The sequence below is a fragment of the Chiloscyllium plagiosum genome, unplaced genomic scaffold (assembly GCF_037043375.1).
Source record: "Chiloscyllium plagiosum isolate Xiang-an unplaced genomic scaffold, Cpla_swu_hap1 HiC_scaffold_19, whole genome shotgun sequence".
Lineage (NCBI taxonomy): Eukaryota > Metazoa > Chordata > Chondrichthyes > Orectolobiformes > Hemiscylliidae > Chiloscyllium > Chiloscyllium plagiosum.
This window is the reverse complement of record NW_028270157.1, coordinates 47,957,486-47,981,418: the sequence shown is the minus strand read 5'-3', so window position 1 is coordinate 47,981,418 and position 23,933 is coordinate 47,957,486. Positions and strand designations below refer to the sequence as shown.

Sequence of the window (23,933 nt, the reverse complement as noted above, 5' to 3'; positions counted from 1 at the left end):
GGAAATCCTTGGTTGAGGAAGAAGATGGACATTTTGGAGGCTCCCTTATCAAAGTTGGCATCATCAGAATACATGCAACAGAAATAAAGGAACTGGGAGAATGAAATGGAATCTTTACAGGAAGCAGAGTGTGAGGATATATAGTGTGGCACTGGAAAAGCACAGCAGGCCAGGCAGCATCCAAGGAGCAGGAGAGTCGACAAATGACACATTCCTAATGAAGGGCTCATGCCCAGAACATTGACTGTCCTGCTCCTCAGATGCTACATTACTTGCTGTGCTTTTCCAGTGCCACACTTTTCGACGCTGATCTCCAGCATCTGCTGTCCTCACTTTCTCCTGTGAGGATGTATAGTCAAGGTAACTGTGGGAGTCAGTGGATTTTTAGTGGTTATTGGTGGCCAACCTATCCCTGGAAATGGAAATAGAGAAGTTGAGGAAGGTAAGGGAAGAGATCAGAAACGAATCAGGTGAAGGTGGGATCAGCTTGGAAATTGGAAGCAAAATAAATAAACTTTTCTAATTCCGAACAAGAGAAGGAAGCAGCACCAATGTATCATCGATATAGCAGGAAAAGAGCTATGGGTGGGGCTGGAGTAGGACCGGAACAAGGAATGATCCATGTAGCCCTCAGGGAGACAGGCATAACTGGGGCCCTTGCAGGTATCCATGGTCACTCCTTTGACTTGAAGAAAGTGAGAGGAGTTCAAGAAGTTGTCCAGAGTGAGGATGAGCTCATCCAGGCAGAGGAGAGGGGTGGTTGATGAAAACAGTTCAGGCCTTTTTTTTCACACAAAGGGTGCTGCATGCATGGAATCAGCTGCCAGAGAAAGGGGTGAAGGCTGATACAATTACAACATTTAAAAGGCATCTGGATGGGTATATAAATAGGAAGGGTTCAGAGGGATATGGGCCAGGTGCTGGCAAATGGGACTAGATTAATTTAGGATATCTGATCAACATGGACAAGTTGGACTGAAGGGTCTGTTTACATATTGTACATCTGTATGAGGCTATGAGTCTATGGCTCTAAGTGAAGAGCCCTAAGACCATACTAATAGGGGTGGACATATAAAGGGATTCCACATCCATAGTAAAGAAAAGGCATCTGGAGCCCACAATCTGGAACTTCTGAAACTGACAAAAAGCATCAGAGGAATTGCGGATGTAAGTGGGAAGGGTCTAGATAAGGAAAGAAAATATGCTCTGTGAAAATGTGTATTTTTTCTTGAATAATTACTCCTTTCTGGAATAATATTTCTGCAGCTTATAATAATTTTTGAGACCAAAGAAATGCTGGTTCAATATATCTAGTGATTGAAGCCTCCATTAAAGTAAATATTTTCACCATTCCTCTCAGGGGCTGACCATACTTCTGCAGACCATGTTGATTTTTATTTCAGATCACAACTTGAATTTATCTTCTTGTAGCTTCTGAGAGGCTTTTTCTGGCCCACACAAGTTTATTTTTTAATAACTTTTTCAGAGCAATTTAATCCTAAAAAGATAGATTTACATCGGCTAAATCTTTTCCAGCTCTGAGCTGCTATTGTTTCTTCAGGAGCAGACTCGATCTATGCACTTTAAAAGTTGTTGAATTCGTAAACATTTAACTGATTTTATATAGATTTATTAAAACTCTGTCCTCTTTGGGTTGCTATAGATTGTTTGCATTGCTGGTACTTTCTTCACTTTAGGAAACAATCCACACTGCATTATGTTTTAAGAGAAGCTTGGAGCTAGCACTTAGTTCTGTTAGGTGCTCTTTTGCATCAAAATGTTGCTAGCAACTCCTCTTGTAATACTGTATGACTAATGTTAAAGATGGAGGATTCACTATAAATAAATCTTCAGCAGCAAAAGGCGCGTGCTTGAGTAAGATCAATAGTTTATTGCATTATAGTAAGATAATAGGTTTCAGTAGATCATGTGAGAGTGAAAGCAAGAAACAGTAAACAGTACTTTACCAACCATTTGCACAGGATTTCAGTAGCCTAAACAGTGGTCTTTAAACAGTTCACCGGGGGCCCCTCAGAAAAAACACCAGGAAACTTAAAGTTTATTTTGATAGGGCCAGGAAGAGTGGTCTGCTCCTAATAGTTTTATAAAAAAAACTCTAGTCCATTGTCAGTCCTTACAAAGCCCTTCCCAGAATCGCTTTCCAACCCAGAGTTAACAGGCAGTTGGAACTTCAGGGGATTTCACTCATTTCCTATCATCCTAGCCACATTTAAATAAAGGCTGATTTCAAAAATGTCTCGCATCTCATGTGGCAAAAATGAATAGCTGGCATAAATCATCATGCCTGGTCCACAGCTGTTTTTTTTATGATTAGCCACCTAGTTTTAATTCTGATTGAAAATGTTGTGCAGATTGTCTTGTTAATGACCTTGTGGCTATTAACAGAAAGTTCAGATGGGAGGAGGAGATACAAGAAGGACCCACCCAAAAACTTGGACTGATTTGATTGGAGTCTTCAAGATTTTAACAGGTAAAAACAGGATAAAGAGAAACTGTTTCCATTAGTTGGGGATTCTCGAACTAAGGGACTGTAGTCTAAAAATGAGCAGCAAACTGTTCAGGAGAGATGCTAGGAAGCATTTTTACACACAAAAGGTGGTAGAGATTTGGAACTCTCTTCCACAAAAGCAGTTGATGCTGGATCAATTGTCAATTTTAAACCTAAGATAGGTAATTTTTTGTTAAGCAAAGGTATTAAGAATATGAAGTTCGGCTAAAGATCAGCAACAATTTCACTGAATGATGGATCCGCCTTGAGGCGCTGACTTGTCTGCCTCCTGTTCCTATGTTCCAAATTGAAAAATGTAAGTTCAAGAAAACAGATGGATGTCTGATTGCCTAATCTCTAAATGATTGCAGACACTAAATTACAAAGAGTTTTGATTGGAAAGGGAAAATTCAAGGACAATATTGTAGACTGCAGATGCTAACAGAGCTCATGAAGCTACAAACAGGTACCTGAAGACATACTTCATCACGCAACAGTCCAAAACTCAGATTATTGTCTTTAAGTTTATCTATCACTTTAAAGTACTCCCACCTTAGATGGTAACATCCATTTATCACCATGAGGTGGCAATGAGTTTCTATACATATATTGGTTTATCATTGATTATGTTATTTGGCAGAATTAATCACCCCTTTGTGAAGAGTAAATGTCAAAAGGTGGGGTAACATGACGGTCATAGCACTTTACTGTGTCATATATCATCAGCTTCCACAGCAAACACACTGTACTTGCATGAAAACCATAGCAAAAGGTGAAAGGTAAAGTGGACATGTGAGGTAAGGAAGGACCACTGTCAGTTGGGAGGCGCTGCCACAGTCAGTTCAGGTGCCAGGCCATTTCAGGTCTGGGGAATTTGTCATGATCCTTTAGTCTGTTGGTCCAACATAAATCACTGTACTATTGCAGTCTGTGGACTGGATCATGGTCAATACTGGAAGTCAGGTAAAACCAGTTCTGGCCTTGGTCAGTCAGTCTGGGACACCTTGCAAATTCAGATCAGGGAATGGACTGTAGTCAGTCAGGTGGAGTGTGAGTCATATATAATCTGGGGAGTTTTAAAGACAATCCAGGATGTTTTCAAGGTTGCAGGAATCTTACGTCTAAGATTGACCTGATTGTATTTAGTGGTTGAGGAAATAATCACAGTGATTGGGGCAATTGTCGATGATAAGGTGCATCCTAGTAGGTTACCAGAGAGGACTGCGAGATTGTGAAGGGGGAGGAAATCAAGGCATGTCATGGCCACTCTGACCTCGATACAGTAAGGGTAGAGGGCCTTTGAGGTAATTTGATAGTCAAAGCACTGAACCAACGTTAATGTTGTGATATAATGAGTACTTCCACTATCTTATGTGCCTGGATGTTAGCAATAAAACATATTTTAGCACCAAACACAAATGAGTCACATCAGAGAGTCGAAATGGTCTCCCCCACCCCGATTGCATCTTTGACCCTCATTATTACTTCAGAGCTCTGATGTAATGATCTTCATTATAATCTTACAATGTTAGCATCCTCTTTGACACTTCCACTGCTATGGCTTTGAATAGTTAATCTGATCCCTCAATTGTGCTCCACAATAGTGATAGTTTGTCTAATTTAGCAATTTGAGTTAATCATTGGCCATCTTTGTTTTGATTAGGACAATTTAGATTCTTCAGTTTTAAAATGATTACAGTAATTTACTCTAACAAAAGTGAAAAAAATTGAAAGGAGGGAGAATAAAGTTTCCTTATTACAGTGCTCTGTGATATTACTCAGAAATAGTAACATCATAGCTCCTTGAAAGTGGAGTCGCAGGCAGATAGGATAGGAAAGAAGCCATTTGGTATGTTTTCCTTTATTGGTCAGAGTATTGAGTACAGGAGTTGGGAGGTCATGTTGCGCCTGTACTGGACATTGGTTAGGCCACTGTTGGAATACTGTGTGCAATTCTGGTTTCCTTCCTATTGGAAAGATGTTGTGAAACTTGAAAGGGTTCAGAAAAGATTGACAAGGATGTTGCCAGGGTTGGAGGAGTTGAGCTGCAGGGAGAGGCTGAACAGGCTGGGGCTGTTTTCCCTGGAGCATCGGAGGCTGAGGGATGACCTTATTGAGGTCTATAAGATCTTGAGGGGCATGGATAGGATAGATTGACAAAGCTGTTCCCTGGGGTGGGGGGGTGCAGGGTCCAGAACTAGAGGGCATAGATTTAGGGTGAGAGGGGAAAGATATAAAAGAGATCTAAGGGGCAACTTTTTCACGCAGAAGGGTGGTACGTGTATGGAATGAGCTGCCAAACGAAATGGTGGAGGCTGGTACAATTGCAACATTTAAGAGGCATCTGGATGGGTCTGTGAATAGGAAGGGTTTGGAGGGATATGGGCCAGGTACTGGCAGTTGGGACTAGATTGGGTTGGGATAGCTGGTCAGCATGGACGAGTTGGACCAAAGAGTCTGTTTCCGTGCTGTACATCTCTATGACTCTATGACTCTATGAACCTTTAAAATAATGTCTTGGCACTTTACATGAGGTCACATTTTATTACTAAACAAAAAAAAAGATGAACCACACAAGGAGTGTATAGGTCAAAAGTTTAGTCAAATGAGAAGATTTTGAGGACTGTTTTGGAGAAAGCAAGGTAGAGAGGCAGAGATGTATGGAGGCCTTTCAGAGCATACCAAAAATAAATTAGAGTGCATGCAGTGATTTTGAAATGTAGGCGCTGTTGTTATTCAGTGAAATTCTGGTGGGGGGTAGGGTTAATGGTTGAGAGAGGACATTGAAAGAACTTTCAGCTCTTTGAGTAATTTCATGGAAATTTTAATGTCCAACTTAACCACTGTTTAACATCTCATCCACAAGACAGCAATTTCAACAATTGAACATTAATTATTTTAAACATCAGGCTAGATTATGTGTTCAAGTTCTCCAATGAGGTAGAAATTTCAAACAAGGGTACAATTATTTTGGAACTTGTTGTTAAGTTGTCTGCTTTTTCTGTTGAATCATGCAACGTTTAAAAATCCCACACTAATAGAAAACAACTGCTGGGATACAAATTATGTGTGAGTTGAGTAAATTAGTTTATACCTTGACTGCCTCAACTTTCCTTCCTAACATCTCTTTCATCTTCTCTCCAAACTGCATTACCAATTCCACGCCATCCACTTCTTCAATCCTTATGAAGGGCTCTACATCTTTGTATTTCTAGACAGGGGAAAAAAAAAACAATTGCAGTGAACCACAAGGTAACAATCATTCACATATTCTAAGCCTCTATTTCAAAGTTGGATCTCTTGAAATAGTAAATGTGCAGCACAATTACAGACATTGTAAATATTATTACCAATTAAAATGTCCATTTTCAGTTCACTATTAGATCTCTTGTTGCAGTGCCTAACTCCGCTGTTCTGAAACTAAAAGGTGAATAAACTTTATGGGAAATAATGTAATTTACAGTGATTCAAAGTATTCAGCTATAATCTTTATTAATTGTTTACAGCTGTTTTGGAGACTGAATTACATAACTATCCATTATTCTTTCAAAACTGGAAATGAGAAACATGTCCAAAGTGGGGGTGGCAAAGTAGGATGTTTCAGCCGGAGCTTGCCCACTCCATCTATTTCTTTCTTGCTTCTTTCTTTTTTTTTCTCTCTTGATGTTTATTTTCTTCTTATCTTTACTTCCAGCCTCAGCATGGACCAATTGCAGTCTCTTGGCAACACATGGTGGTCTCTCAAGCTGGCATGGTGGTGCCTTGGCCTAGTCTCTCAGCCTGGTCTGGCAGTATCTTGGTGTGCAAGTGGGTCCTGCCTGGGCATGTTCTGGTGGCAGGAGGAGATGGCAACTTCAACAGCAGCAGTGACATTGCGGTCCAAAGTGGGAAGAGCGTGCAGTGAGGGAGGTTCCCTAGCGGTGGCATTGTGAACAGGCTGTTGAGGTCTCCTGGAAGGCGAACTAAGTGTAGGATTCATCAAAGACTGTTGAATTTTAACTTTATTCCTTTATTTTTCTAATTTAAAATAAGAAAGACTATTACTTTATTTGTTTATTTTTGACTTATGCTAGTAATGCTTAATTTTTAAAAGTTTGTTTCTTTTACTACTTTGTATCTAAGTTTTTTGTACCTAGGCACCTTTGTACCTAAGAGGTAAAAACAATGACTGCAGATGCTGGAAACCAGATTCTGGATTAGTGGTGCTGGAAGAGCACAGCAGTTCAGGCAGCATCCGAGGACAGGCAAAATCCGAGGACAGGCAAAATCGACGTTTCGGGCAAAAGCCCTTCATCAGGAATAAAGGCAGAGAGCCTGAAGCGTGGAGAGATAAGCTAGAGGAGGGTGGGGGTGGGGAGAGAGTAGCATAGAGTACAATAGGTCAGTGGGGGAGGAGATGAAGGTGATAGGTCAGGGAGGAGAGGGTGGAGTGGATAGGTGGAAAAGGAGCTAGGCAGGTCGGACAAGTCCGGACAAGTCAAGGAGACAGTGTTGAGCTGGAGGTTAGAAACTAGGATGAGGTGGGGGAAGATGGTGCCATGTGTGGCAACATTAAACACTTCTCATGATACTTCTATACTTCTGCACTTGGGTAAACATGGCAATAAAATCTAAACTTAAATCTAAAGATTTGATTTTTTTTATTTTAAAGAAAGAAAATATACATTAAAATGGGTGTATCAAATGTCCATCAGACATTAATATCTAACAGTTGATAATACTGGGAAGAAGTGTGGAATTTAGTTTAATACTTCCCCATTCCATTAAGTAGATACTTGCTATTGGAAATTCATAGTTTACTATAGTAGAATCTAGAGCTGAAAATGTGTTGCTGGAAAAGCGCAGCAGGTCAGGCAGCATCCAGGGAACAGGAGAATCGACGTTTCAGGCATAAGCCCTTCTAACACCCCATGGCCTATAGCATGGAGAAGAGCAGTAGGAACCAAATGTAATATATTCACATGCAAGTTGTGTAACATTTTGACTTGATCATTTTTTTTCCTACAATAACTGGGTCAACATCCTGCAGTTCCTTAAGTACTAGCAATATGGAAGCACCATCACACCTGCAGGTGTATGACACTGCTTTTTCTGATACAGAGGGCAGTAAAAAGATATGGCCATGCCAACAGCACCTACATTTTGGAAACATTGGCTCATGTACTTGCACACGATCCTTTGCTTTCTAAGGAATGGGTAAATCCCGAGTTTGCCTGATAATGGAACATTTTCCTGGCTTTGCTAAAACTGAGGCAGGGTCCTGTATTTGACTGAATTGAGGAAGGATCCTGGAGTTTGATAGTACTGCAACAAGTTGCAAGAATCATTGCAGATGGTGAATTAACATCTGACAAAACAATCAGATGCAAACCTAAGGTTAACACAACTAAAATACATTTTTGAAGTTTATTATTCTATTGACTTTGTTATGGAATTCGTCAGCTGGGTGAATGCACTAATAGTAGTGATGATGAATGAGAACGTGATTCAGAGCATTTGCAACCTTCTCTACAACACTGAGTTGCATTGGGAAAAATCAAGAATACCAACATGCGAAATAGGAACAGAACTAGACCATTTGGCCCATCAAGCCTGCTCCACCATTGAATAAGATCACAGACGATCTATTCGTGCTCTGAATGCCACATTCCCATCTAACCACAATAAAGCACAATTCCACATGTAACAAGAATCTATTAATTGTTGCGTTAAAAGCATTCAATGATTCCATCTCCATCACCTTCTGAAGTAGCAATTTCCAGAGTTACATAACCAAAGAAAACATTTTGTCTCATCTGTCTTTTAAAGGTTAACAGTGAATTTTCTAAACAATGCCTTCTTCTTCTGGACAAATCCACAAAAGGAAACATCTTTTCCATGTTCACCTTGTTATAACCATTCAAGATCTCATCCACTTCGATCAAGTCAAGATGTCACTCTTCTCAACTCCTGTAGAAACAAGCCAGCCTTATAAGACAACCTACTCAATCCCGGCATCAATCTATTCAACATCCTCCAAACAGTCTGCAATGCATTACACCCTTAGTTAAATAAAGAGACCAAAACTGTACATAAGTATTGAAGATGTGCTCTCACCGATGCCCTATATAACCTAAGTGTAACATGCTTATTTTAACTTTCAATTCCTCTTGTAATGAAAGGATAGCAATCCCATGTGCTGTACCTCCAAACTAAAGTATTGTGACTCAGTGACAAGAACGCTTAGATCAGGTTGGAATTTTGTCATTCTTCATTTAAGTAATACTCTGCTTTTTATTCTTCCTGCCAAAGTGAACAACCTCAGCTTTTCCCACATCGTACTCCATTTTCCAGCTGTTTACCCACTCATTCAATCCATCTATATCCTTTTGCAACTTTGTTATGTCTTCTTCACAACATATTTTCCTTCCTAGTATTATGTCATTTGCAAATTTAGTTGTCAAGCATTTGTTCCCCTCATCTAAGTTATTGTTGTAAATTGTAAAAACTTCTGGCACCAACACAAACTGTTGTGAGACTCCATTGTCACACATATTTAAAAATTCTATCTTAACTGAATCTTTCCATATTTTGGCCGTCAATTTCAGGAAATTTGAGGGAGGACTTTTCCTTGTGATCCCACGTAACCTTTCTCATACAATTCTCCTTAGCTCTCCTCATTAATTATGCACCTTTCTTCCACAGTGTTGCACTTGTGCAATCTTGTGCTCAGAAATGGTGGACAGTCACTGACTATCCAGTATCTAAGTTGCAGGCACCATGTTTCAAACACAGCTGCATATAATTTCAAATTGCTGCATGCCAGGGTTGCCCTTACTGTGTTTCTGTAAAATTTCAAAAGGACAAGCTTGACAGGAATGTTCTGCGTGGAGTTTGCACATTCACCTTTTAGATAGATAGATTCCCTACAGTGTGGAAACAGGCCCTTCGGCCCAACAAGTCCACACCGACCCTCCGAAGAGCAACCCACACAGACCCATTCCCCTACATTTACCCCTGACTAATGCACCTAAAGCTACAGGCAATTTAGCATGGCCAATTCATCTAATCTGCACATCTTTGGACTGTGAGAGGAAACCGGAGCACCTGGAGGAAACCTACACAGACACGGGGCGAACGTGCAAACTCCACACAGACAGTTATAGAGTCATAGAGATGTACAGCATCAAAGCAGACTCTTCGGTCCAACCCGTCCATGCTGACCAGATATCCCAACCCAATCTAGTCCCACCTGCCAGCACCTGGCCCATATCCCTCCAAACCCTTCCTATTCATATACCCATACAAATGCCTCTTAAAAGTTGCAATTGTACCAGCCTCCACCGTATCCTCTGGCAGCACATTCCATACACGTACCACCCTCTGTGTGAAAAGGTTGCCCCTTAGGTCTCTTTTATATCTTTCCCCTCTCACCCTAAACCTATGCCCTCTAGTTCTGGACTCCCTGACTCCAGAGAAAAGACTTTGCCTATTTACCCTATCCATGCCCCTCATAATTTTTTAAACCTCTATAAGGTCACCCCTCAGCCTCCGATGCTCCAGGGAAAACAACCCCAGCCTGTTAAGTCTCTCCCTATAGCTCAAATCCTCCAACCCTGGCAACATCCTTGTCAATCTTTTCTGAACCCTTTCAAGTTTCACAACATCTTTCCGATAGGAAGGAAACCAGAATTGCACGCAATATTCCAACAGTGGCCTAACCAATGTCCTGTACAGGCGCAACATGACCTCCCAACTCCTGTACTCAATACTCTGACCAATAAAGGAAAGCATACCAATCGCCTTCTTTCCTATCCACCTGCGACTCCACTTTCAAGGAGCTATGAACCTGCATTCCAAGGTCTTTGTTCAAGTTGTCCGAGGTGGGAATTGAACCCAGGTCCCTGGCGCTGTGAGGTAACAGTGCTAACCACTGAGCCAAGGGTCTGCAAGGGCTTTCTTCAGGTGCTCCAGTTTTCTCCCACAGACCAAAGATGTGCAGGTTAGGTGGAGTGACCATGCAAAATTGCCCATAGTGTCCAGGTTAGGTGGGTAGCAATGAGAAAATGTAGGGTTATGGGGATGGGGTAGGGGGTGTGGGATGCTCTTTGGAGGGTTGGTATGGATTTTATGGGCTGAATGACCTGCTTCCACACTGTAGTGATTCTATGATTCTATGAAAGCTTCACTGGCAGGGACTTAGATGTCCTGGTGGTGAGGACAGCTGTCCTGTTTCCACTGGGTTGACAAAGGAGACCATAGCATCAAATGCTGTCAATCTGGCCGAAGTTACTCATGCAGGTCAGTGCAGTGTCCACAGTCTGGAGGAACATGAAGCATTGTCATTAGAAGGTTCATGACTTTCTGCACTTTGCATGGGCAAGTGTCGCCATCTATCCTCTGCTACCTCACATTTATTCACTGCCTCTGTACTGTACATACATCCCACTAAGGCTCATGGTCTACCACTCCCACTATTAAATGCAGCATCTTCACATATCTACTCTTACCAACCCATCCACACAAACCAGTAAGCCTTATTGCTTTCTGTGCTTTCTACTCACCCACTCAGAACATCTCACTGCCTTTCCTGCACCTATACCATCAATAACTTCTGATCACTTTCAACTCTCCCATCCTTCCCTTTCTCTTAATGCAGGATAAAATGGCCCATGACAGGACTAGAAGAGCCACAACAGGAGACAAAGTGCTTGTGGTTTGTCACCCCATCCCAATAACAAGAGAATTCTTGCCCACAGGATAGGATCATGAAAACCCATGTGGTGGTGACAAGACCCAGAATCCCAGCAACCAAGCAAGCTTTCTTGTGATATGCCATGCTGCTCCCCTTTAAGACTGCTGTGAATGGATTCTTAAATTGCACAATCTTCTACTCCTTCTGCAAAACTCATTACCTTTTGTCTTCTGTAGACACAGCAACACCCCGGATCATCTATCTGCAAGAGACTAGTACCTCCAGATATTAACTCCTTTCCAGGTCTGAAGAAAAAGCCACAGATCTCTTACACGTTGTACTGTCAAGGCTGTATCCTACATTTTCCCCCAGTCCAGATACTTTCACCTCAGTGGGTACATAAGCGAGACTGGACTTGGGAGCACATTCTGATGAGTACAAGTTTCCAACCTAGGTCACCAGCATTCAGAGTGCTTCCACAGACCAGGCATCTGCTCAGTCCCAATCAGCAGATGACTCCATATGTTGACCATTAATAATTGTGCATACAGGCAAATTTGTACAAGACATTTAGCAAACTGGATTGAAGGTTTGTTGTATCCATCAACATTATTAGTACGGTGTTGGCCTCAACATTCATGTACCTAGTTGCCTCGATGGACAGGTTGGCAGCAGCCTTCGAGAAAGATATTCAGCAGAACAGTCAATATCTATTGAAAAGGCACATAGATTTGTAATCAAATGTCTTAGCCATTGATGCTCAACATCAATGGGAAAGTGAGAGAGGGGTGAGGGACCTTGATCTTAGTCCTCCTCCCATGGTGACAGAGAAGGCACCAAGTTAGAGAAAGAAGCATACATCTGCCACCACAGAATGCCATGTCAGGTCACTCCAGAGGTACACAAACTTTCAACTGTACGTTGCCTGGACCCACCAACCTTGTGGAAGTTACAGCCAAGGACCTGGACGGGACATTTTCAGCATGTTTGGGGTCTCTTGCCATAAACATCATAGGGTCACCTGCTCAAATCTTCAAAGCTGATAGGATCCAGGGAAGCTCTCTCTACTCCAGCTGCAGACCCTTGGACTGCTCCATAACTTGGTGAGAAAGCAAGGAAAAAGAAAACTTTCCTCAGGCACATTGCAAATAGAATATCACATATGCAAATACATTTGCACTCTAAATCAGTAGTCTGATTGTCATTTTTGCTGTCGGTTCAAGAATCAGGCAACTGAAGCTATCCTTGTTCAGCATCAGACAATGTGAGAACTTTGTCTGAAGGTGTGTTATTCTTTCCCTAATACCTATTGTAACATAACATGTTGTGGTAGCATCAGTTGCTTTGAAGCTTTGAAACAGTTGGCTACATTAATTGTTAAACAATAGGAAAAGCGAGGAAAGAACAAATAAATAAAGTCTGTATTTGTTTTTGAGACTAAAGAAGGGCTGCTTGCATTTGGATCAGCAATAAAACTATGGTCAATGAATGGTATTTTCAACTAATTAATGTCTCTTGAAACAGATATCTCCTCTGGGTTGTTGCCCGGATACTAAATTGCTCTATTACGGTAAAGGTGATATTCCTTTCGCTCAATGCTCTCATCTCTCACCTCAGAACTGTGCTGCTATCCCAGCTCTTCAGCATCCATCACATCAGCTCTTTCCCTGCTCTAGCTTTGCAAAGCACAGCATGCTAGGATTATGCAGCATGCTGTTTCTGGAGTGTACTGCAATGCCACCTCATTACAGCTTCATCTTGAAGAGGCCTATCGTCTGCTCCAAATGGTCCTGCTGGAAGGATGGGCTATATTGTATCCACACTCAGCCTCAGTCAGGGGAGTTGTGTAATGAAGGAATTTGATATATTTGGAGAGAGTAGCCATTGGCTCCCAGCAGCCAGACATATAAGGCATGATGACAGATTAAACTTTAAAGTTTGATCGACATTTTTCAATTTTTTTATTCCAAATTGTGTGTTTTAAAGAAGGACCGTTACAGACAAAGAAATGTAAATACAATGCTGTTTGGCAAAGTACACATGGAATGTTGCACTTGTAGGATGTCTGAAAGGATGAGAGAGAGGAAAATAAACAGGATGACAGAGAGGAAGACCGAGAGGAGCCCTTCCTGGAATATGATGGCCATCATGTGCACAAAATGCAACTGGCTATGAGAAGCTATCTTCAGAGGTAAACAATTTGTAATTAACAAAATTAACATGAAGGTGCTATATATAAGGTGGCATGATGGTTCCCATCTGCCACAGCAATACCTGGTGCTATAGACCTGACTGGACCTTGTCTTGCTTAGTTGATAGGAATTCAGATGTTGGGTCTTTCTATCATCTTCTCTGTTCATATGGAGATGGATTCTCTTCTAGTTTGGCATCTGCACTTTTCACAGTTCACTGCCAATGGTCAGCACTGCTGCCTCACAGTGTCAGGAAGCTGGGTTCAATCCCAGCCTTGGGCGACTGTCTGTATGGAGTTTGCACATTCTCCCCGTGTCTGTGTGGGTTTCCTCCTGGTGCTTCAGTTTCCTCCCACAGTCCAAAGATGTGCAGTTTAGGTGATTTGGCCTTGCTAAATTTTACATAGTGTTCAGGGATGTGTAGGTTAGTTGCATTAGTCAGGGAAAATGTAGAGTAATAGGGCAGGAGAATGGGTCTGGGTGGGATATTCTTCGGATGATCGGTGTGGACTTTTTGGGCCAAATGGCTTGTTTCCACGCTGTACGGATTCTATGATTCTATGAAACCATGTAGGTACAGAAAAAGAAAAACAAGAGTTTGTACATGAATTTCCCTACTGACTAGTCATTAAGGACATCAAAAAAACTAATCAAGGTATGTGAAACTTGAAAATTTTATCAATCTCAACTATCGAGCAATTTCATCCATATACAAAATTTCTTCTGAGCACTGGCACCAGATTGCAAATAATATTTTCAATGTTCAACTCATGATTCTATTCTGATGACTGCCTATTTAACTCTATTTCCTTTGTGTGCCAAATCAATGATACTGTGTGCAGCAATGATTGATGTATTGGCAGTCATATTCAGTATGTTTGTATCTCAATAAATTGAATCTGACAAAGTTCAGCAGTACACTAGTGTACTAGCAGTACACAGTATCTGTTCAATATGTTACTACATCTTACTACCTTCCCAATGGACCCTCAAGGCACTATTTGTTATGTCTTGCAGCAGGTATGCAATATACCTTTAATGGATATACTCATGATGGTCACTGCCATGATATGGTGAATGACTTGATAATCTAAAGTTCTGTCTCCATCTTACTGAGCTCTATTCAGTTGTAGCATGACACCTTGAGGGAAATGTGCTGGAGTATATTAAAATTGCTTAATCGCGGTAGTAATTATGACTCTCTTGGATGGATCTCCTTTGAGAGTCTTGCCTAGTTAGTTACGGTAGTTTTTACACAATTTTGTTTCCTCTAGTGAATGGTCATTCCTCCTTAAAGTTCCTGCTGGAAACAGCGATAGCTTCCCGCTCGACTATTAGCTGACTAAATATGACCGAGAAAAATTGCAAGATAGCTGTTTGAACCACATGGATCATGATACAAGGTCCAGTCAGGTCTACAGCACCAGGTATTGCTCTGGCAGATGGGAGCCGTGTCATAGAAAAGAGGATGGCCCACCGTGCAGATCAGGCTATTACAACTTTAATCTTCTACAACAGAATCTATGACATAAGGGGAAGCAAGTATATGAATAGCAGGGCACTGAAACATTAGATATGACAACTTACATTGAGCCAGTCAGAATCAAGCCCTCAGAAAACAGAACAGCTGATAAGGAGGTAGTGATCCATTATGCCACAGATGGTCTGCTTTGTGCAATCTGCAATTCCCTCCTCCCTACTGTGGGGAATTTTAGAGAACATATGGTCAAGATACATCAGGTCAAGAACTAGGTGCTCTAAATGCGAGAAGAGTGAAGAATATCACTCTATAGCCTGTTATTACATGAAATGTAACAGCACTGGGCCTTCTAAACCACCAGGGGCCTTTGCAAGCTTAAGATGTAAGTTAACATTTACATCTAAGATTGGTCTTAGCCAACATGAATGACAGAAGCATGCAGAAATTCACAATGAGAAGTGCCTAGAAGCCCTCAAGATGACGCCTAAACCAGGAAGGAAGGCTATAAATGGATGGAAGAAAAGACAACTTCTCCATGAGTTAGAGTAACAATATGCAGCTTGGACCTTTTATCCACAAGAAGATAGTCAGTATCCTAATTATAAAAACAAATCTCGGATAAGAATAGGATACTGCAGAACAGTCATGTGGAACCCCAAGCCCCAGTGTCAAAACCCCCAGAGGCCATCCTATAGAAGACCTGAAAATGAATCCTCAGGTGTCCGGCAACAAAAAGGGATGATCAGACCACCCGCCTATATTCCTAAACATCGAGATATTGATAACTAAATTACATAGGCAGAAGAACTCATAAATAAAAAGGGGGACCATGGGTTAGATGCCTGGGACTTGGGCCTATCAAAATTATCACTGACCACCTTATTAACGGAGAAGAACCCTCCCCAAGGACTGTAGATAGAAGAAAAGAAGAGAAGAGGAAGACCGAAGAGGAAGAAAAGAAGAGAATAGGAAGGAGAGAGTTCTGGAAGGACTTAGGATCGAGAAGATGCTGGGTGGCAAAGATATCCAAGTTCAAGACAACTCAACAACTTACAAGCAAGACCAAAGACAGCTGGCTCGACAGATTATGGGAGCCCCAGCTATCACTGCGTATCCACTCTCCAAGGAAGAGCTAGAAAGAAACTTTGTTTCAAACTCCCATACCACCAACACCCATTCACAACACCTCCCCCTCCCCACCCTGCACCCCATGTTAGGAGTCTCTATGGTATTAGACGGAAGAAAGATTAACTGTTCCACCCTGGCTTTCACAGATGACATTGTACTGTTGAGTGACTCACACAATGCAATACAAAGAACCTGAAGATTATCCAATCATTCTGTGATAATACGGGACTTACCATCAATATCATGAAGATGTAAGGCTTCCACTTTACATATAAAGGAAAGACATTCTTATACAACCATGAAAAGCATTGGTTGCTCAAATGAGGTAACATCCATTATATTCCCCTGGGAAAAACAGAAAACTGCTTGGGAGTCTGCATTGATCTATGGGCAGGTGTGACAGGAGAGTGGAGAGAGAAACTTAACACATGGATCTTCAAGACACTGCTCTCTGCCCAATACAAAGAAATCCTCAAGAATATTCTTCAGAAACTGGACGCTATTATTTGCATCAAAGATATTCTACGCTTACCGGCCCATACAACCGACAGCATAACTTATTCAAGGAATTGAGACAGAGTACTGGGTATGCCTAAACTTGAAGTCCAAATTCCAGTGGCCATTATTCATAAATGATAGTCGCTTGAAAGATCTAAGGATATAGTGATCTGAGCTTCCTTCCAGTTTTGCCAAGAAAACAACAAGGGACAAATTGAAGGACGGAAACTTATCGACAAAAATAATTCAAGCAAAAACTGGATAGCAGAGCAGAAGGTGCCCCCAGATCCATCAATCCTGGAACACTCTACATTAAACACTACCAACTACAAGGCTTGGTGTGACTGGGAGTTTGCCAAGTGTTTGAACCTCAAGTCATGGATTTAGAATTCAATACTATAAGAATGACATTGTATCCAACTCACGTACAAAACCATCAATCCAGATTAAATCATCTAGGTTTATCAACAGCTTACTGCTTAGATCCATCTTTTATCCCACCAGGACAACCTTAAACTAGAGGTAAACCATACCTGCAGAAAAAAATGCTGGAGATCCAATACTCTGCAGGAAACACTTCAAACATTGCAGAAAACTGTCCATTTGTTAAGTATGTCCACATTAAGCCTCAAAATCTTGGAGAAGCTTCACCAGTTTATTGGAGAATATGGATGGACTGCCTACGTGGAACCAAGAATGAAGGATAAGGATGGAAATCTATGGAAGACTGACCTCATCTTCAAAATGGATTGAAGAATCATCATTGTGGATGTGACAGTATGTTTTGGAGATGAACAGAAGTCCTTGGAGAGGGCTGGACTGAGAAGACCTTGAAGTATAAACACCTGGATCAAGAAATCGAAACTGACACAAGAAACCAAACTCTCATTCTTTGGATTCACCTTAGGTACACAAGGAAAGTGGTTTGAGGAAAAAGAACAGTCTTGTATGTTTTTTGGGCATACAAAGGTACACCGAGACTTACCATCTCCCTGATGCTGGAAGTTCTGCAGATATTAAGCCACAGGTGAAGACTAAAGAATGCCATCCAGTGCAAGCTGAGGATGTCCCTCGCCCATTGCTGGTGTCAAGGCATAATAGGCTGCCCAAGGCCACATTTTGGTGTGGGCGTCTATACAAGGTATGTTTAACAGTGATGGATTAGATAGTTATTTTAGTAGGTTAAGTTTGAATAAAGTTTCACAGTTGTATTGTACCTTTGTAAGGTTTTACTACACACAAATGAGGTTTTTGGCCTTGGCAAACTAACCAGAATGATCTATCTGTCTCTACATTTCCCATTGCAGAGTGTTTTAGAGCATCATTGCTTGGTGAATTAAGCCGGACCCTTGGATGTCCCTAAACCATCCTTCTTTAGACCCTATGGCTATGATCTCACAACATGAAGGCTTTCAAAACTTTGACAAGTGACAGTAAAAATTGGATAAAGTACGCATTGAGTGTTTCAAAACCAGCCCAAACACAAAAGGACCTGTGACTGCAGTGTACATGCGTGAATAGCAGGAGTTGTAGTAAGTTACATAATTCTTCAGTACTATGTGACCCACATCTAACATTTTACGTTGCCGGAGCTAATGGAATTATCACACTGATGATCTCCTCACCTAATGTTATAGTGGTAGCTCAGTAACAATAAACATAAATATAAAAGAATCATCACTGAAAATTAGATAGCCGTGGATCGTAAAACATTCAAATGACTAACTACAATAGGCTTATGTAAGGATAGATCACCAACTTAAATAGCCAGGAAGTAGAACTGTCTCATTTCTACTTCAACTTATTAAACTAGAAACCCTCTATCTCTATCTTCTTATAAAATGAAGATTTAGCTTGTTTCCTGACATAAGACAGTAATCAAAATGCTTATTCAGGTTTAAAGGTGTAATTGGGAACCAAAACCTTTCTACAGGTTTAAAACTAGCAGTCAAAGATTACTGATTGAAAAATGTTTTTTTCAGTACAATTGGTGATTTTCTAACGAGGCATAACTACCTGTGGTCAGTCAATTCCACCATTTTGTTTCCTTTAGTTTGGTGCAAAGTGTCAAAGCTGATATGATGTTACCAAGAAAATGTCATCAGTATATATTGCTATGTCATGTCACAGTTCACACAATAAAATCTGTGATCATTAAACATACCGGGACTTATTAAAATTGATGTGCTATCACTCTAGGCAATGGCTTAGCCTTACCAGCAGTGCTCATATTTGGGAGACAGATGTGCATAATTCTTCCTTCCTACACTCCCAATTATGCAATGATGTGTGCTTGGGAATGCCAAACAGTCACATTGGACTCAAAACATTAACTGTGTTTCTCTCTCCAAAGATGCTGCTAGACCTGCCGAGTTTCTCCAGCACTTTTTTAAAATTCAGATCTCCAGCCTTGACAGTGCTTTTATCTGTGATATTATAGCCATTTAAAATTGCTATTACAATAAAATTCAAGACATCTCTCTACAAGAACAGAAGTCTCTATGATATATGTTTATGTTAACTAACATAGAGTGAACAACAAATGGTATCAAGGGCCATTATTTTGCACTCTGGAGGCAGACCAGGCATGTAACCCTGTTGAATGGGTTTTGCAGCACTTGACAAAGATGTAGGTAAAAGAAAGTGGAGGATTAGATCCATCAGGAAAATGTCTTTACAATATTATTTCAGATCAAGGAGGAACAGGAATGTTTTCTTCATACTCACCAATTTCATTTGTAACCCATGCAAACCAACATAATGGCTCATTCTCCTAACTTCTCAATGTTATGGATGTAATCCTGAGGTATGAGCTTTGCATCAGCTTTTTCTTCCCATTAGACAAATAACCAATCAGTAATGCTGGCTTTGTGAAATGTGCAAATTCTGGAGTTAAAATTCCACGGTATTTTGGGAAACCTACAATTACAGGTTTTGTGACCTGTAATTTGAGATTTGTTGGGCCATTAAGAGGAGCCCATAACTCTATATGAATCTTTTATGGGGTATCAGGGTGTTGGAGATTCAGGAAAGCAATGCTGGGAATAACTTGATTTATACAAAATTTGCACAATAATGACACATGTGCACGACCATTGCTACATCACCAGACCTCCACAACCTTTTTGGAATATATACATAGTCCTCAGAGTCTCCTTTTCTTAGTAAACTATTAATCTGCTAACTTTAGCACCTAAAATAGTTTGGCGAGCAGAGTCTATCACACTTGCCACTGAGTACTGGTACCAAGGACATCATGGGAGTACAGGCATCAATATAATAGCCGAATATACCAAAAATACTGATCCAGCACTACTTTGAAGGACTTTGATTGCAACTGCACATATCTCAAGTATATTTGCTGAGGACCAAGGGAATTATGGCCCTAGAGTGTACAGTTTGGGTGCTCGCTGTGCTTGTATTTGAAGTTATGTTCCAAAGAATGAGCACAATAGATATAAAAGTTCACATGTATGTTCAATAAAGCAGTATGAAAAAGCAACACATCTCATTCAGAATTAATTACTATTACCCTATCTTCTCTCTGGCCGTTACAGTATGAGAAACATGGAATAAACCATGACACATTCACCCATGACAACACCAAAAATATCTCTATTACAAACAACCAGAGAAACATTTTTTTTATTATTAGGTGGTGGTGAGCTTGAATCACTGCACTCCTATTGTAGGGACTTGCTATGCTGTTAGGGAGGGAATTCCAGGATTTTGACCTAGCTACAGTGAAGAAGCGGTGATATTTACAAGTCACAATGGTGTGCAACTTGGAAAGGATTAATTATTTTGTTCTTTACTCACCAAGTCTCTGTGTGAGGAGAAAGTGAGGTCTGCAGATGCTGGAGATCAGAGCTGAAAATGTGTTGCTGGAACAGCGCAGCAGGTCAGGCAGCATCCAGGGAACAGGAGAATCGACGTTTCAGGCATAAGCCCTTCTTCAGGAATGTGGAAAGTGTGTCCAGCAGGCTAAGATAAAAGGTAGGGAGGAGGGACTTGGGGGAGGGGCGTTGGAAATGCGATAGGTGGAAAGAGGTCAAGGTGAGGGTGATAGGTCAGAGTGGGGTGGGGGCGGAGAGGTCAGGAAGAAGATTGCAGGTTAGGAAGGCGGTGCTGAGTTCGAGGGATTTGACTGAGACAAGGTGGGGGGAGGGGAAATGAGGAAACTGGTGAAATCCGAGTTCATCCCTTGTGGTTGGAGGGTTCCTCGGCGGAAGATGAGGCGCTCTTCCTCCAACCGTCGTGTTGTTGTGGTCTGGCGATGGAGGAGTCCAAAGACCTGCATATCCATGGTGGAGTGGGAGGGGGAGTTGAAGTGTTGAGCCACAGGGTGGTTGGGTTGGTTGGTCCGGGTGTCCCAGAGGTGTTCTCTGAAACGCTCCGCAAGTAGGCGGCCTGTCTCCCCAATATAGAGGAGGCCACATCGGGTGCAGCGGATGCAATAGATGATGTGTGTGGAGGTGCAGGTGAATTTGTGGCAGATTTGGAAGTTTCCTTTGGGGCCTTGGAGGGAAGTGAGGGGGGAGGTGTGGACGCAAGTCTTGCACCTCCTGCGGTTGCAGGGGAAGGTGCCGGGAGTGGAGGTTGGGTTGGTGGGGGGTGTGGATCTGACGAGGGAGTCACGGAGGGAGTGGTCTTTACGGAACGCTGATAGGGGAGGGGAGGGAAATATATCCTTGGTGTTGGGGTCCGTTTGGAGGTGGCGGAAATGACGGCGGATGATACACTGTACATGGAGATTGGTGGGGTGGTAGGTGAGGATCAACACGGACATCTACTACAAACCGACCAACTCCCACAGCTACCTGCACTACACCTCCTCCCACCCTGCCCCCTGTAAAAACGCCATCCCATTCTCCCAATTCCTTCGTCTCTGCCGCATCTGCTCCCAGGAGGATCAGTTCCAAAAACGTACAACCCAGATGGCCTCCTTCTTCAAGGACCGTAATTTCCCCCCAGACGTGGTCGACAATGCCCTCCACCGCATCTCTTCCACTTCCCGCTCCTCCGCCCTTGAGCCTCGCCCCTCCAACCGCCACCAGGACAGAACCCCATTAAGCTTTCACTTTAAAACACAGGATGACAGGGGCTGTTTTTCTGTTTTCAGTCCCCAAAAATCACAGTCCCTTGAACAGTAATTATCTCTGTATCAATTCCAATGCTTTAAGTCAACCACCTGATTGGTGGATCTGTCACCAAATTGACTGTCTATTTAAGGGAATTAATATAGAGTCATAGAGATGTACAGCATGGAAACTGACCCATCGGTCCAACCCATCCATGCCGACCAGATATCCCAACCCAATCTAGTCACACATGCCAGCACTTGGCCCATATTCCTCCAAACCCTTCCTATTCATATACCCATTCAAATACCTCTTAAATGTTGCAATTGTATAGGCCACCACCACTTCCTCTAACAGCTCATTCCATACACATTACACCCTCTGCATGAAAATGTTGCCCCTTAGGTCTCTTTTATATCTTTTCCCTCTCACCCTAAACCTATGCCCTCTAGTTCTGGACTCCCCCACTACAGGGAAAAGACTTTGTCTATTTACCCTATCCATGCCCCTCATAATTTTGTAAACCTCTATAAGGTCACCCCTCAGACTCCGACGCCCCACGGAAAACAGCCCTAGCCTGTTCAGCCTCTCCCTATAGCTCAAATCCTCCAACCCTGGCAATATCCTTGTCAATCTTTTCTGAACCCTTTCAAGTTTCACAACATCTTTCCAATCGGAAGGAGACCAGAATTGCACGCAATATTCCAACAGTGGCCAAACCAATGTCCTGTACAGCCGCAACATGACCTCCCAACACCTGTACTCAATAGTCTGACTAATAAAGGAAAGCATACCAAACGCCTTCTTCACTATCCTATCTACCTGTGACTCCACTTTCAAGGAGCTATGCACTCCAAGGTCTCTTTGTTCAGCAACACTCCCTAGGACCTTCCATTAAGTCCATAAGTCCTGCTCTGATTTGCTTTCCCAAAATGCAGCACCTCGCATTTATCTGAATTAAACTCCATCTGCCACTTCTCAGCCCATTGGTCCATCTGGTCCAGATGCTGTAGTAATCTGAGGTAACTGTCTTTGTTGTCCACTACACCTCCAATTTTGGTGTCATCTGCAAACTTACTAATTGTACCTCTTATGCTCACATCCAAATCATTTATGTAAATGACAAAAAGTAGAGGACCCAGCACCAATCCTTGTGGCACTCCACTGGTCACAGGCTTCCAGTCTGAAAAACAACCCTCCACCACCACCTCCATCTTCTACCTTTGAGCCAGTTCTGTATCCAAATGGCTAGTTCCTCCTGTATTCCATGAGATCTAACCTTGCTAATCAGTCTCCCATGAGGAACCTTGTCGAACACCTTACTGAAGTCCATATAGATCATGTCTACTTCTCTGCTCCCATCAATCTTCTTTGTTACTTCTTCAACAAATTCAATCAAGTTTGTGAGACATGATTTCCCACACACAAAGCCATGTTGACTATCCCTAATCAGTCCTTGCCTTTCCAAATACATATACATCCTGTCCTTCAGGATTCCCTCCAACAACTTGCCCACCACCAAGGTCAGCCTAACCAGTCTATAATTCCCTGGTTTGTCTTCATCGCCCTTCTTAAACAGTGGCACCACGTTTGCCAACCTCCAGTCTTCTGGCACCTCACCTGTGACTATCAATGATACAAATATCTCAGCAAAAGGCCCAGCAATCACTTCTCTAGCTTCCCACAGAGCTCTCGGGTACACCTGATCAGGTCCTGGGGATTTATCCACCTTTGCCCGTTTCAAGACATCCAGCACTTCCTCCTCTGTAATCTGGACATTTTGCAAGATGTCACCATCTATTTCCTTATAGTCCATATCTTCCATATCCTTTTCCACAGTAAATACTGATGCAAAATATTCATTTAGTATCTCCCCCATTTTCAGCGGCTCCACACAAAGGCCGCCTTGCTGATCTTTGAGGGGCCCTATTCTCTCCCTAGTTAACCTTTTGTCCTTAATATATTTGTAAAACCCTTTGGATTCTCCTTAATTCTATTTGCCAAAGCTATCTCATGTCCCCTTTTTGCCCTCCTGATTTCCCTCTTAAGTATACTCTTACTTCCTTTATACTCGCCTAAGGATTCATTCGATCTATTCTGTCTATACCTGACATATGCTTCCTTCTTTTTCTTAACCAAACCCTCAATTTCTTTAGTCATCCAGCATTCCCTGTACCTACGAGCCTTTCCTTTCACCCTAACAGGAATATACTTTCTCTGGATTCTTGTTATCTCATTTCTGAAGGCTTTCCATTTTCCAGCCGTCCCTTTACCTGCGAACATCTGCCTCCAATCAGTTTTCAAAGGTTCTTGCCTAATACCATCAAAATTGGCCTTTCTCCAATTTAGAACTTCAAGTTTTAGATCTGGT

At 41.9% G+C, this 23,933-nt stretch overlaps 1 protein-coding gene across 9 annotated transcripts in view; it reads right to left on the bottom strand.

The window, feature by feature from the left end:
- Positions 1-23,933, bottom strand: part of LOC122559589 (voltage-dependent calcium channel subunit alpha-2/delta-4-like) — a 549,452-nt gene that overhangs the window by 473,496 nt on the left and 52,023 nt on the right. For all 9 annotated transcript variants that reach the window (XR_015760448.1, XM_087997322.1, XM_087997321.1 and 6 more), the window contains one exon: positions 5,604-5,720. Coding sequence is in view for 8 of the 9 variants with exons in the window: in XM_087997322.1 (XP_087853448.1) it covers positions 5,604-5,720 (117 nt within the window). In the remaining variant the exon portion in view is untranslated. The remainder of the gene's footprint in view (positions 1-5,603; positions 5,721-23,933) is intronic.